The 15151-nt window shown below is 47.9% G+C and overlaps 1 protein-coding gene across 1 annotated transcript in view; it reads left to right on the forward strand.

The window, feature by feature from the left end:
- Positions 1-15151, forward strand: part of LOC142246645 (protein unc-93 homolog A-like) — a 294000-nt gene that overhangs the window by 41795 nt on the left and 237054 nt on the right. Inside the window, exon 4 of the mRNA XM_075319711.1 lies at positions 1564-1745. Coding sequence (XP_075175826.1) covers positions 1564-1745 — 182 coding nt within the window. The remainder of the gene's footprint in view (positions 1-1563; positions 1746-15151) is intronic.

A 15151-nucleotide genomic window follows, 5' to 3' on the forward strand; every position in this document is an offset into this window, starting at 1 on the left:
AATTCCATGATCCCAGTTCAGCTTTCCGTATCTTTTTCCTCATCTTCCTCGAATTCCCAAGATAATAAAAAAGATCAAAGCGCAAGGGATCCCAGTCATCCTGGTGACGCCAGACTGTCAGAGAAGATCCTGGAACTCAGAGCTTATCAACCTCCTTGCAGACATTCTGTGAAAGAACCCAGTTCATCCAGAACTAATTCACAGGGACCCCTGCTCCACCAGAATTCTCAGTATCTCAATTTAAAAGCATGGGTGCTGAAGCAGCAGTTCCAAAAGCCTCTTTTTTTCCGATAAGGTAAGTCAAACCATAATAAAAGCATGAAAGCCCTCTTTCTCTCTAATCTATTACCATACCTGGAAGACTTTTCTTCACTGGTACAAAACAAATGATGTTGCTCCAATTATTTTTTACCTCATGGTGCACATAGCCTTTTTGCAGTCAGGCCTGGATTCTGGACTATATCTCAGCTCACTTACGGACAAGGTCTCCGATGTCTCCATCTTTTTTTAAAAGAACCTTGGTGTTAGACGCTCTTCAGAGTGCTTCTTTTTCAGCCCATTCTAGACATTTCTTTTTCTTTTCTTTGCTGGAAGGTTGCCTTTCTTGCTGCTATTACCTCCATTCTTCCCCCTTTCATGTTTTTCAACAGAATAAGGTACTTGCATGCCCATTTGCCTCTTTCCTTTACAAGGTCGTTTCTCCCGTCCACCGTAACAAGAACATTGTTCTTCCTTCATCCTGTACTTGTCCTTCTCAACCCTCAAAGTGATTCCTGATCAGGACAATTCACCTCTTCCTGTCTAGAACAGTCTTTTTTAGTCAATCAGATTCCTTATTTGTTATTCCTGAGAGACATCGCAGAGGGCTGGCTGCATCTAAGGCCACATCACCTGTTGGATTTCATCTACCATTCTGGATGACTATCAAGCAAAGGAGAGACCACTCGGTTCACTCTTCTTCTGCAGTGGGGCCTCCTGGGCCATTCTACATCAGGCATCTGCCTTAAACTCCTGTAGGGCTGCTACCTAGTCCTCTATGCATACGTTTTCCAAATTCTACAGAGTATACACCTATTATTTGGCCAAAGCCAGATTAGGAAGAAAAGTTTTGCGTGCGGCCGTGGTTTAGAGTTTTACCTGACAATTTATACTTCCTTCTTTTTTCCAGTTCATTCTCCCACTCTTGGGAATGCCTTCAGACTTCCATGGTTCTCTGTGTCCCTCAATGAAGTGATAGAGAAAAGAGGATTTTGGGTACTCACTCTAAAATCTCTTTATCAGAGACTACATTGGGGGACACAGCATATGTCCTGATTGTTATGTCACGTTTCTATTTTTCTAATGTTTCACTTCTCCTACTGCTTTCTAAGTAGCTGATTACCTTTGATCCAGTTGGTGGTGTTACCTTGCTGAGGAGGAGTTAACATTTTGCCTAGTATCAGCCTCTGAGTGGCAGCAGCATACACCCATGGTTCTTTGTGTCCCCCAATGAAAGCTCTGAGAAAGAGATTTCAAAGTGAGTGCCCAAAATCTTTTACATTTCTTTTTAAATTTATATTACAGAGCAGCCTTAATCCTGAGAAAGGTCTTGGAGTCGCATCCTTGAGTGTCGTCTATGGTTGTCTGATTGTCTCTTCACTATTTCTCCCTCCCATCATTATAAAGAAGATTGGAGCCAAGTGGACGCTAGTAATATCAATGTGTTGCTACTTATCCTATTCAGTTGGCAATTTCAAACCAAACTGGTAAGAAAAACTATTTCATAAATATTATTTAACCCCCAATAAAGTATATCTACCACAGGCGACTGCTTCATTATGCTTTATGACAGCTATACAGCTGTGGCAACAATTAAGAGACCACTGCAAAATTGTCGGGTTTTTTTCTGATTTTTCTCTTTATAGGTATATTTTTGAGTAAAATGTAAATAGTTTTTTTTATTCTATAAACTACTGAGAACATGTCTCCGAATTTCCAAGCAATAAATTTTGTATTTATTTTCTGAAAATGAGAAATGGACAAAATAACAAAAAAATGCATTACTTTCAGACCTCAAATAATGCAAAGAAAACAAGTTCATAATCATTTAGAAAGAGCAATTCTAATAATGTTTTAACTCAGGAAGAGTTCAGAAATCAATATTTTGTGGAATAGCCATGATTTTTAATCACAGCTTTCATGCGTCTTGGCATGCTTTCCACCAGTCTTCCACACTGTTTTTGGATGACCTTATGCCACTCCTGCTGCAAAAATGTAAACAGTTCTTTGTTTGATGGCTTGTGACTATCCATCTTCCTCTTGATTACATTCCAGAGGTTTCCAAAGGGGTTCAAGTCTGGAAATTGGGCTGGTCATGACAGGTTTTGACGTGGTGTTCCTTCATCCACACATTGATTGACCTAGCTGTGTAGCATGGTGCATTGTCCTGCTGGAAAAAACAGTCCTCAGAGTTGGGGAACATTGCCTGAGCAGAAGGAAGCAACTGTTTTTCCTGAGTAACTTTGAATGCAGCTTGATTCATACGTCCTTCGCAAAGTTTAATTTGCCCAATTCCAGCCTTTCTGAAGCATCCCCAGATCATCACCGAACATCCACGAAATTTCACAGTGGGTGCATGGCGCTGTGGCTTGCATGCCTCTTCAGGTCTCTGTCTAACCATTAGATGACCAGGTGTTAAGCAAAGCTGAAAATAAGACTCATCAGAGAAGATTACCTAAGGGTACCGTCACACTTTAGCGATGCTCCAGTGCGATCCCACCAGCAATCTGACCTGGTCAGGATCGCTGGTGCGTTGCTACATGGTCGCTGGTTAGCTGTCAATCAGGCAGATCTCACCAGCGACCAGTGACCAGCCCCGAGGCACCAGCGACGCGTGGAAGCTATGCTGTGCTTAGTAACTAAGGTAAATATCGGGTAACCAAGCGCTTGGTTACCCGATATTTACCTTGGTTACCAGTGCTGGCACCCTGCACTCGTAGCCAGAGTACACATCGGGTTAATAAGCAAACCGCTTTGCTTATTTCCCCGATGTGTACTCTGGCTACATGTGCAGGGAGCAGGGAGCCGGCACTGGCAGCCTGAGAGCGGTGGACGCTACTAACCAAGGTAAATATCGGGTAACCAAGCAAAGGGCTTCGCTTGGTTACCCAATATTTACCTTGGTTACAGCTTACTGCAGGCTGCCAGAAGCCGGCTGCCTGCTCCCTGCACATTCAGATTGTTCCTCTCTCGCTGTCAAACACAGCGATGTGTGTTTCACAGCGGGAGAACAACGTCCAAAAAATGAACCAGCACTGTGTGTAACGAGCAGCGATTTCACAGCAGGGGCCAGATCGCTGCTCAGTGTCAGACAGTGAGATCGCTAATGAGGTCACTGGTGCGTCACAAAAAATGTGACTCAGCAGCGATCTCGCTAGCGATCTCGCTATGTGAGAAGTACCCCTTACTCTAGAAATTGGGCAGTTTAAACTTTGTGAAGGACGTATGACTCAAGCCGCATACAATATACCTATAAAGACAAAAATCTGAAAAACTGACAATTTTGCAGTGGTCTCTTAATTTTTGCCAGAGCTGTATATATGTAAGAATGACCTCCAGTCCCCTAGATGCCTTGTTCAATAACAACGGTGACATTGCAGGTGTTTGGAAAAGACAGGTGACTTCATGTGCCAGTCATTGAGTTAACACAGGGGTGGGAACCTTTTTACTGCCGGGGATCATTTGGAATTTTCTACCAACCTTCGGGGGCTGCACAAAATTACCAACTTTAAAACTACCCTGCTATATTTGGTAAAAACATTATTCAACTCACCCCTAGTGTGGTGGCTGGAGCTCCTTCTCTTTGGTGCGGCTGTGATGTTCGGTGATATTGATCATGTTGTTTCCTACAACTTTTCCAGGTTTGTCTCTGTCTGGTGAGGCTGGGGGCATACACATCACAGGAGAAGCTGGGGCATAGACATCACAGGAGACACTAGGGCATACACATTCCATGAGGGGCTGGGGTTTATACATCACAGGTGGGGCGTATACATCATAGGCGGGACTGGGGGGTATATATCACAGGAGGGGTGTAAACATCACAGGAGATGCTGAGCACGGACAGCACTGGCGGTGGCACAGACAGCACTAGGTGACAGCATGAACAGCAATAGGTGGCAGCACAGACAGCACTAGGTGGCACAACGGAAAACACTAGGTGGCACAACGGATGGCACTAGGTGGCAGCATACGGCAAGCATACGCCATCACACGGATGTCACATGTACCGGAGAAACGCCCTTAAAAAACGGGACATGGACCCGAAAAACGGAACGTGAGACACGTACGGTTTTTATGCGGAAGTGTGTTTCAGGCCTTACAAAAAGTGAAATTTTGCTTCTAACAAAGAAATAAAAAAAATTCCTTAGCCTAGTCATTGGGACAGAGATATTCAGTGATATAGCTGGAAGGATAAGTAAAAACAATTTTATTTATTCATAGAGCATGACTGTGAAGTAAAAAAACATGAATGTGAAAAATCCCTAGAACATACTGTATAAGAATTTTAACTCACTCATTTTAATTATAATCTTTATTTAAAACTGATTTGGCAATGTCTAATATGTTTCCTCCCTTTGCAAACCTTTGGTTATCAGCTCTCCTGTTAACCCAGGGGTGGGGAACCTCCGGCCCGCTGGCCGTTTGCGGCCCGCAATGACTTTTTCTGCGCCCCCCGGGCACATTCCAGGAAACTGCAGGGCTCAAGCGGTATTCCCTCTTTTGCCGGCCACCGACCCTTTAAATTCTAGTGCCTTCTGGGTAGATGCTAGAATGTACGTGCTTCTTCCAGATCCTTATTGCAACCCGTACTAGACTGTACAAGCTCTTTTCGGGACCTGACTGCAGCCCGTACGTTCTAGGCTTAACACTGCCTGTGCTCGCATGCTCAGGGCTTATTTTGTGGGTGGGGTAAGCAGCGCGCTGTGCTTCTGTCACAGAAGAGATGCAGCAGATTTACCGGCCTTCCTGCCGTACATGCCTCCTGGACCTATGCTGTGTGACTTCTCCCCCCCAGTACTGTGAGTGCGCAACCCATCGCTGCCCCCCCCATTCAGTGCTGTGTACCACCTAGTACTGTGTGTAGCCCCAAGTGCTGTGAACCCCTCAGTGCAGTGTAACCCATGCAGCCTCCTAGTGCTGTCAGTGCTGCCACATAGTGCTCTCCCTGCTGCCTCCTAGTGCTATTCATGCTGTCATCTAATGCACTCTGTGTTGCCTGCTAGCGCTGCCAGTGCTGTTAGTACTGCCACCTAGCGCTGTCCATGCTGCCACCTAGTGCTGTCCGTGCTGCCACTTAGTGCTCTCCAAGCTGCCACCTAGGGCTCTCGAAGCTGCCACCTAGGGCTCTCGGTGCTGCCACCTAGTGCTCTCTGTGCTGCCACCTAGTGCTCTCTGTGCTGCCACCTAGTGCTCTCTGTGCTGCCACCTAGTGCTGTCCGTGCTGCCACCTAGTGCTCTCCATGCTGCCTCCTAGTGCTCTCCGTGCTGCCACCTAGTGCACTCTGTGCTGCCACCTAGTGCTTTCCAATGTGCCACCTAGTGCCATCCATTGTGCCCCCTAGTGTTTTCCGTTGTGCCACCTAGTGCTGTCCATTGTGCCACCTACTTTTAAGGGCGTTTCTCCGGTACATGTGACATCTGTGTGATGGCGTATGCTTGCTGTATGTGCATGTGGAATGTCCGTGTATGCGTACGTGTAATGTCCGTGTGGTGTCCGTATGTGTTGATCTGTGTGTGTTGTAAAATGTCGTTGCTACATACCCGCTGACAGCCGACACAGACAGAGACGAGCGATGAGAATGAACTTGGGTGAACCTCACCCGACTTTATTGTCATACCACGGCTCTGTCTGTGTGTGGCGTCCTGATTAGTGGACTGATGGAATCACCTGTGACCGCTAATACCCTGAGTAACTGAAGTTAGCGGCGACATTAGCGCTGTCGTCACTCAGATTACCCGCGGCTAGCTGGAGTCACCCACCCGACACCACAACTCACCTGTGACTTCTTTGCTGTTTGCGCAGCTCACTTCAGTCACTTGGGTGACAGGTGGAGGGTCCAGTGGTGGCCGCGAGTAACCTGACTGACGTCATCGGTGATCGCGCGGCTCACTTTAGTTTGCTGCTTGGAGGTGATAGAGAGCGGTCATTGTGTGTGGCCGCTCCTGTCACCTTCATGTAGCAGAGCTGAGAGCGTCGTGGGACATCCATGGATTACGGCGGACCTGGATGGGTTTTTTGGTTTTATTAAATTGGTGAACGAGGGTGTTTATTTGTTTTAATTATTCTAAATAAAGGATTTTTTGAATGTGTGTGTTTATTTAATTTTATTTACAGGTTAAACATGGAAGTTATCTTGGGGAGACGGCTGCCATGTTTAACCTAGGAGTTAGCGGCAGCTATGGGCTGCTGCCAGTAACTCCTTATTACCCCAATTGACACCACACCAGGGCAATTTGGGAAGAGTCGGGAAGAGTCGGGTAGAGTCCCGGAACTGTCGCATCTAATGGATGCGGTTTTTCCTGGCGGCTGCTGGCTGATATTGTTAGGGTGGTGGGCTCCCCATAACGTGGGGATCACCATCCTGAGAATACCAGCCTTCAGCCGTGTGACTTTACCATGGCTGGTATCAAAATTGGGGGGGACCGCACACCGTTTTTTTAATTTATTTATTTATTTTATGGCACAATATAGACACGCCCACCGGCTGCTGTGATTGGTTGCAGAAAGATAGCTGTCACTCAGCGTGGGGGCATGCCTGACTGCAACCAATCATTGGCGCCGGTGGGCGGGGGAAGCAGGGAATAGTAGATTGAATAATGAGTGGCCGGCATTTTCAAAATAGTTAAAGCCGCCGTATCTATTGCACAGCTGTTCTTCGCCGCGCTGGTGAACGGGGATCGGTAAGTATGAGACAGGGGGAGATACAGACTGACCGACAAATGGATATTGACTGACAACCACAGAAGAAAAGGGAGATTGACTGATAACCACATAAAAAATAGATTGGCCGACATTGCTCACTAAAAAACGCACACAGACGGTACGTGTAGCACATGGACATGTTTGGGGTTCGTATATGGACACTAGGTGTCAGGTATGGACTCCAAACTTTACATTTCAGGTTCGCCCATCACTGCTCCTGACTTGTTGACTTAACAACAACACTTGTTGGCAAGTGTGTCTTATAATCATCTCTTGAGACAATAATTGCCATTCCCCAAAATTGCCTTCTGACTGTGGCGGCTCAAATATTTGGGCATTACTGCATACAATCTCCTCATGTCTCTCTTAAAACATGCAGGGCAAGAGGCAAGAATTAATACATGTAAATGTAAAGAGCTCCTCAGTGTCCAAGTGTATGATCACCTGTCGCCTGGGACTCACCATGGTGGGACAAAGGAAGATCAGTTGAGGATTATTTGGTCCAGACTCTTGCCTAGTGAGAATGGACCTTGTGGAAAATTGGATGGAGCTGGGAAACAGACTGGAGTCATTGTCTGCCAATCAACCAACCACCTGTTTGCACTGTTCTGACTTCAACAGTGGTGTCCTGAGCAAAGTGTGAGGGGAAGATAAATCTCGTGGAGGGGTATGTTAGTTTTATCCCTTCTCCAGCAAATCACCATGCACTAAATGCAGCTAAGAGCAGTATTAATAGGGACTAGAATAGAATATATGTAGCCTTGAAAAGGACTTTTGGTTTTAGAGTGAAGGGTGGTTTTGGGGTGCAGAAGCAAGGACTTTACAGAAAAAATCACTGGCTATATACTGTTAATTCTAATATAATACACAGCAGCTTTCCCTACACTCTTTATGGGTTAGAATGTGCCCAACATGACATCAAAGGGTCTTCTATAGACCCAATAGCACGATGCGGCTGGCTAATCACAGTAATGTAAGTAGCCAACATTGCTACTCTTTTACCCTGATTGGCAGGCAATACCCGCATGTTTAGTGACTGAAAAACAAATATTATTACCCCCCACTGGGAGAGCAATTGTCTCTGGGGCTGATTCTGTATTTCAATTTATTGCTACATACGTAGATGGGTTCCTACAAAAACTAGTGAAAACATTTTCACATTGTTCAAGAGATACTGATGACTTCTTGTATACAGCTGAATCGATGGATGTGTTAAATGTCACCTTATCGTGTTCATTGGACATACCTAGCCTTTATACTAGTATTCCTAATGATGTCTGGATCCCAACACCTCATCAGGCCAGTATAGAGAAGCTATAGCTGGCATTAAAAGAAGTGTCAAGCCAGCATACATAAGAGAGGAGCGAATTTGACTGGCTCCCCCACAGCATGTGATGAAAGGAGACTAATAAGCAGCCTAGCAGAAATTAACTCTTGCTAGCCTCCCTATAAACTACAAGTCTGTAGGCTGACCCACAAGTCTGCGTGCGTTGATCACAGAAATCAGTGATGTTAGCAGGCAGAAGGTCAGAATCTGTGGTTTCCACAGATCCTGATGCCGCCATGACAGTTGGCGATGTTTCAAAAAATGTCCTTCTTACAAGGTATTGGAGAATTCTAAAATATACTTGAATTATAATTTAATGTGGATATTGTCAATTTTTCATATTAGCGTGATTGGCAGGCAATCACTGCATGTTAGGTGGCTGAAAAACAGCCATAAAATAAGCTATTGTACCGCCCCAGCGCCAGCAGCCGAGCTGCTGCCTGAATCCGGATCCGCGGTGGCTTGAGGGTTCTCCGGAACCGGGAGGGGCCACGAGGACACCCGAAACAAAAGGGGGTATTTACAAGGGGTTTTGTCGTTAGAGTTCGTGACGCCAACCACGGTGTGTGGTAAGATGTAATACCACCGCTGTTGTGGAGAGCGCCCGGTGGCGATGGTATGACAGCTTGGTGTTTAACCCCTCTGTGGGTAGGGGGAAAATGCCCCGGGGCTTGGTGGTGGTGAGAGGGGATCTCCATTGGGGAGGAAAGGGTCACTGCGTACTCAGTCCAATAATGCTGACACCGACAACTTGTAAACCGGAATTCTTAGCACCGCTGTAGCAGGGAGGGAGTAAGCTGGGATCCCATGCCTGATAGTGCTGCTTGTTAGCCTGTGACCTTTTCCTTGGCACTTTCTTTACTGGTTGGCCCCTGTAGTGTAAAACTAGTCGGGTCCCACTCATCTGTATGGCTAACGGAGTGAGCTTGCTCTCAGGGTTCACGCTTAAAATTTTCTGGACTATTTATTGGTAAATCCTATCCCCCTTGGTGCGCTAGTACCCCAAATTTGGAGCGGGTGGAAGACGAATCATGAATTCTTCGCCCTCGTCTAGTAAATTACCAGGATGCTTGAAGTTACTTCCCGGCCTAGGGTCCACATACCCCGCCGTGCCCTGGCCCCTGCCCGGAGATGGCTTAAGGTCGCTGGCTGCCCTCCTCGGCAGTTCCGTGCTCCTTGACACTATCCCCTGTAACCGGGGTTCCAGCTCCTACCAGGCCCAGACCAATGTCTGCCACCTAGTAACTTAGGAGCCCAGCTCCTAACCTCCTCCAACTACTTGGGACCTCTCCTCTCGAGAGTCACCACTCGACTGACTACTCCTGTCACTCCTGATCCTCCCTAACCAACCCCCCAACTAGATGGCGCTATTCCCTTCAGGCTACTAATTGGTGTGTCTGGTGGGTGGGGTGCAGAGTGTTTCTAGGATTTCGATTGGCTTGTTCTTAGCAACACCAAAGGCCAGGGACCCGTAACCGAGGAGGAGATGGACACCATGCAGAAGGGCAGATTGCACAATGTCCTGTGACCACCTGATAGGCCAGGGCATCACATTCCCCCTTGGTTAAACGTAGCTCGTCCCCGAGCTACAGGACACCAGAGGTTTATTTGTTTATTTTTTTTTTAACTGTAGAAAAAAGGTGGAAAACAGGTTAACATTTTTATTTGCAATTTTCATGCCTCGCAGGGGAGGCACTTTTCTTAAACGTTACTTAACTATAGAGAGTTCCTCGCCCAACGGTGGGACGCTACCAGTTTTTGGTGGTAATCGAAGCTCAACCTGTTCCATTGCAGCCCCTTCCTGTGACAGTCCAGTCCCAATTTCCCGGATCCCAATAACCCGCCACCCAAACAACCTGACCCCCTGGAAACCTATCCACGGGTCCGTGACCAAGTTAAGGTCCCGGGCGTGGTTTTAGATGACTCTGGTTGACACAGGAGGTGCAACTATATGCAATACACAAGTTTGTGTTGGTCACGCCAGTCCTATGACCATGGTCCATATTTACTTAAAGATATAAAACAACGGAGTCCATGTACCGGGTGTACACTCTGTAAAGGAATCTGATTGTTAATCAGGTAACTTCTTCATTCATTTGTAATTGGTTACTCAAGTATTCATGTGCTAACATCTCTACATGAAAAACAACAAACTGGAAAATATTAAACGAAAACACCGATACCTAACAGTTCTATGGCATCACAAAACTACTGGTATTATAATATTTTTTTTTTCTTAATAGTAAATTGCCAGGTCCCGTAGCCTTGCTTCCTTGCGACTACGTGCTAACGACGCCAACACAAACCCTTCTTAAAACATCACATGCTTGGTTACCTCTAGGGCATACCAGCCCCGCTCCCCGCAGTGCCGAGTATAGGTAACCATCTCCTCAGGTTGAAGGTTGCGCTCGGGGTGGCCCCAATGGAGATGCTGCGCCACATCTCATTGGGACACAAACACCCCGGCTGTGAGGCCTGCTTCCCGGATGAAACCCCATCCCTGCTCGGGGTCAAATTGGTCCACAAACCCACGGCACCGTGGCCCCTTAACCCGGGAAGCAGCGCTCCTCACTTGCTCTTTTTCTGCTCTGTTATGGGCGGCAAGCTCCCGTCGTCGCTGGTCTCGTGTTGCAATTTTGGCTTGCAACTGGTAATGATGTCGTTCCCAGTAGTGGGCGTCAGCGTCCGGCCTCAGCTCCCTAACTGGTTCTGGCTTGATATGGACTCTTGCAGCCCCAACAGCCGCCGGGATGCCGCGCGGCAGCGGAACCGGTAGGTTTTCAGGCTCTGCTTCCGCAGCTGTAGGTAGAAAGGCCGACTGCTCCGCTGCCGGGGTTTCAGGGTCCGGGTGCTCCGCCTCAGAAGACGGGCCCGGTGATGTGGCCGGGTGTGGTCTGGCCAGGGTCCGGACGACCGCTGTCATGACTGGGATGATGGTCGAGACCGGGTTTTCTGTAGCTGGAGACTCATACACTAGCACTGTGAGTTCCGCTGCCAGATTTGGTGTGGGCAGCTCGGCGTCCGCCAAGGACGGGGTAGGTGACGTGGAATGCTTGCTGCGAGTGAGGGCGGTCCGGATACCTCAAACGCAGTGGCCGGATTAGGGTAATCGAAAGGGACTGGGTAACCGCTTACCCTCTCTTCTCGTGGGACTTCCATCTCACGGACTCACACCACCATCGCCAGGCTCCTCATCTCTTCCCTCCAGTGGTTCGGTATGAAAAGGAATTGCGTCCGCATTCTCCTGCACAGTTGTTCTGTCTCTTCCTCTATCCAAGTTGCGGTCCCGGGAACAGCACGTTCCGGTGACCAGCTCCGCTCCGCCATCTTGCCTCTGTGTTGTCCAGGAACGTTATGGCAGAGTCCTGGCGTCCCTGCTTATCTTCCGCTGTTGTTACATTCCAGCACGCCCCCTCGGTGTTCACTTAGCATTCTTTTGCGTACTGTGGCCCCCTGGGAACTTCCGGTTCCGGCCTCACATGCAAGACAAAGGGCGGGGCTTAGACTTTGCGCACTTTCTCAGGGAAGACGCTGTTTTGGCGCGAAAAGATGTCGGAAAATGGCGGAATTGTCGGGAAGAGGAATTTTGACTTGCGGTTTTCGGCTTCAAGGCGCACGTCACCCAGGTAAGTCGGTCTTGCTTGTATCCTGTTCGTGACGCCAGAAGTTTTGAGGTTTACTGCCCCAGCGCCAGCAGCCGGGCTGCTGCTCGGATCCGGATCCGCGGTGGCTTGAGGGGTCTCCGGACCCTGGAGGGGCCGCGAGGACACCCGAAATAAAAGGGAGGTATTTACAAGGAGTTTTGTTATTAGAGTTCGTGACGCCACCCACGGTGTGTGGTAAGGTGTAGTACCACCGCTGCTGTGCAGAGCACCCGGTGGCGATGATATGGCAGCTCCGTGTTTAACCCCTCCATCGGTAGGGGGAGATTGCCCCGGGGCTTGGTGGTGGTGAGAGGGGAGCTCCATTGGGGAGGCAAGGGTCACTGCGTACTCAGTCCAATTACGCTGACTCCGACAACTTGAGTTCTTAGCACCGCTGTAGCAGGGAGGGAGTAATATGGGATTCCGTGCCCGATGGTGTTGCTTGTTAGCCTGTGACCGTTTTCTTGGCAGTTTCTTTACTGGTTGGCTCCTGTAGTGTAAACTAGTCGGGTCCCATTCACCCGTATGGCTAACGAAGTGAGCTTGCTCTCAGGGTTCACGCTTGCGATTTTCTGGACTATGTATTGGGAATGTCCTATCCCCCTCGTTGCGCTAGTACCCCGACTTTGGAGCGGGTGGATGACGAATCATGAAGTCTTTGCCCTCGTCGTGTAAATTACCAGGATGCTTGAAGCTACTTCCTGGCCTAGGGTTCACATACCCCGCCGTGCCCTGGCCCCTGCCTGGAGATGGCTCAAGGTCGTCGGCTGCCCTCCTCGGCAGTTCCGTGCCTCTTGACATGACCCCCTGTGACCCAGGTTCCAGCTTCTACCAGGCCCAGACCAACGTCTGCCACCTAGTAACTGAGGAGCCCAGCTCCTAACCTCCTCCAACTACTTGGGACCTCTCCTCTAGAGAGTCACCACTCGACTGACTACTCCTGACACTCCTGACCCTCCCTAACCAACCCCCCAACTAGGCGGCCCTATTCTCTTTAGGCTACCCATTGGTGTGTCTGGTGGGTGTGGTGCAGAGTGTTTCTAGGATTTCGATTGGCTTGTTCTTACCAAAGGCCAGGGACCCGTAACCAAGGAGGAGATGGACACCATGCAGAAGGGCAGATTGCACAATGTCCTGTGACCACCTATAGGCCAGGGCATCACACAATCTACGGATATGATCAAGTACCGAGAATGCTCAAGTACCCCCGATGCTCAGTCGAGTATCACGCAGTTGCGAGCAGGCTCGCTCATCACTAGTTAGCACTATTGCTTTGCAGCGCTTCGGTGCTGTCCTCTAATCCCACTCCAGTTTCCCCCCATACTGCAAAAACACTTCTAATCTTTAGGACTATAAAATTCACTTTTTCCCCAAAAAAATTTGGAGGGAAAGCGGGTCTGCGTCTTGTAGTCAGGATGTACTTGGCTTGCTGGTGGGGGGTGGTTGAGCAGGGTCACAGAAGGCAGGAGCAGGCTGCAGCGACATCTGGGGTTAATACATTTAAAGAAAATGAATATTCACAGCTCCCCACGCCTATTATCCTGCCCCCCTTTCAGCCCAGATTCAGCCAAATGCCGCAAAGTTGATCGGACGGCGCTTCATAGTACAGATGGACAATGACCGCAAGCATACAGCCAAAGCTACCCAGGAGTTCATGAGTGCAAAAAAGTGGAACATTCTGCAATGGCCAAGTCAATCACCAGATCTTTACCCAATTGAGCATGCATTTCACTTGCTCAAATCCAGACTTAAGACGGAAAGACCAACAAACAAGCAAGACCTGAAGGCTGCGGCTGTAAAGGCCTGGCAAAGCATTAAGAAGGAGGAAACCCAGCGTTTGGTGATGTCCATGGGTTCCAGACTTAAGGCAGTGATTGCCTCCAAAGGATTCGCAACAAAATATTGAAAATAAAAATATTTTGTTTGGGTTTGGTTTATTTGTCCAATTACTTTTGACCTCCTAAAATGTGGAGTGTTTGTAAAGAAATGTGTACAATTCCTACAATTTCTATCAGATATTTTTGTTCAAACCTTCAAATTAAACGTTACAATCTGCACTTGAATTCTGTTGTAGAGGTTTCATTTCAAATCCAATGTGGGGGCATGCAGAGCCCAACTCGCGAAAATTGTGTCACTGTCCAAATATTTCTGGACCTAACTGTATATACCAGGATGAAGGACATACAGAATATACCTGGTAGGGGCCCTGGATGGGGAACATTAGAATGGAATTGGGGGACATTACACCATAACAGTGTCAGCAGAAGATCCCTCTCCATAAGGCGTCTTTCACACGTCCGTGTCTCCGGTACGTGTTTGGTCCTTTTCCTCACGTACCGGAAACACGGGCACACGTAGACCCATTAGAATCAATGGGTCTGCGCTCACGTGCGTAATCTGCTATGGACCGTGTGTACATGTGGAGCATACGTGTGCCCGTGTGCTCCATACGTAGACATGTTTGTTTTTCTCCGGCATCACGGGTGTCACACGGAACGCAAACGGACCACACGTAGGTGTTCCGTGTGACACGCACCGGTGAAAACACAAGTGTCTGAGAAAATAATAAAAAACTTTACTCACCTTCTCCAGCCCTGTTGTCTCTGCTGTTGTTGTCACTTGTTTCCGACCGCCGCTCATTATGCTCATTGCATATTCACTTCACTGCAGCCGGAAGCAGCAGCAGCGAGGAGTCGGCAGGACCGGAGACCGAAAATCAGCACCACGGACAGCGAAGCCAGGGACAGGTGAGTAAAAAGTTCCCGTTCTCCGTTTGTTATCACTGATAACACACGGAGAACACATGTGTGCCATAAACACGGCTCACGGAGGCTATTACACACCTTTGACACGTCCGTGAAAAATGTGCGTGGTTTTTCACGGACGTGTGAAAGAGGCATAACAGTGCGTAATGACCACATTTTTTGCTTCAAATGTTTTTTTCCTATTTTCCTCCTCTAAAACTTAGGCTATGTGCACACGTTGCTTCTTTTATAGTCAATTTTCATGCTTGTTTCCTTGCATATTTTAATCAATACTGCAGGGAAAAACACATGCCAGCAAAGTCTATGAGAATCATGACTTGCTGTGCACATGCTGCTTCTTTTCTTATTGCAGATGTTGTTGTAGAAATAAGAAGCAGCATATCAATTGTTTCTGCATTTTTTATTTCTGTTTCTATATTCCAATGCAGTGCTTTATCATTACAGTGGATTA

This window comes from Anomaloglossus baeobatrachus, chromosome 7 (genome assembly GCF_048569485.1).
Source record: "Anomaloglossus baeobatrachus isolate aAnoBae1 chromosome 7, aAnoBae1.hap1, whole genome shotgun sequence".
NCBI classification, from domain to species: domain Eukaryota; kingdom Metazoa; phylum Chordata; class Amphibia; order Anura; family Aromobatidae; genus Anomaloglossus; species Anomaloglossus baeobatrachus.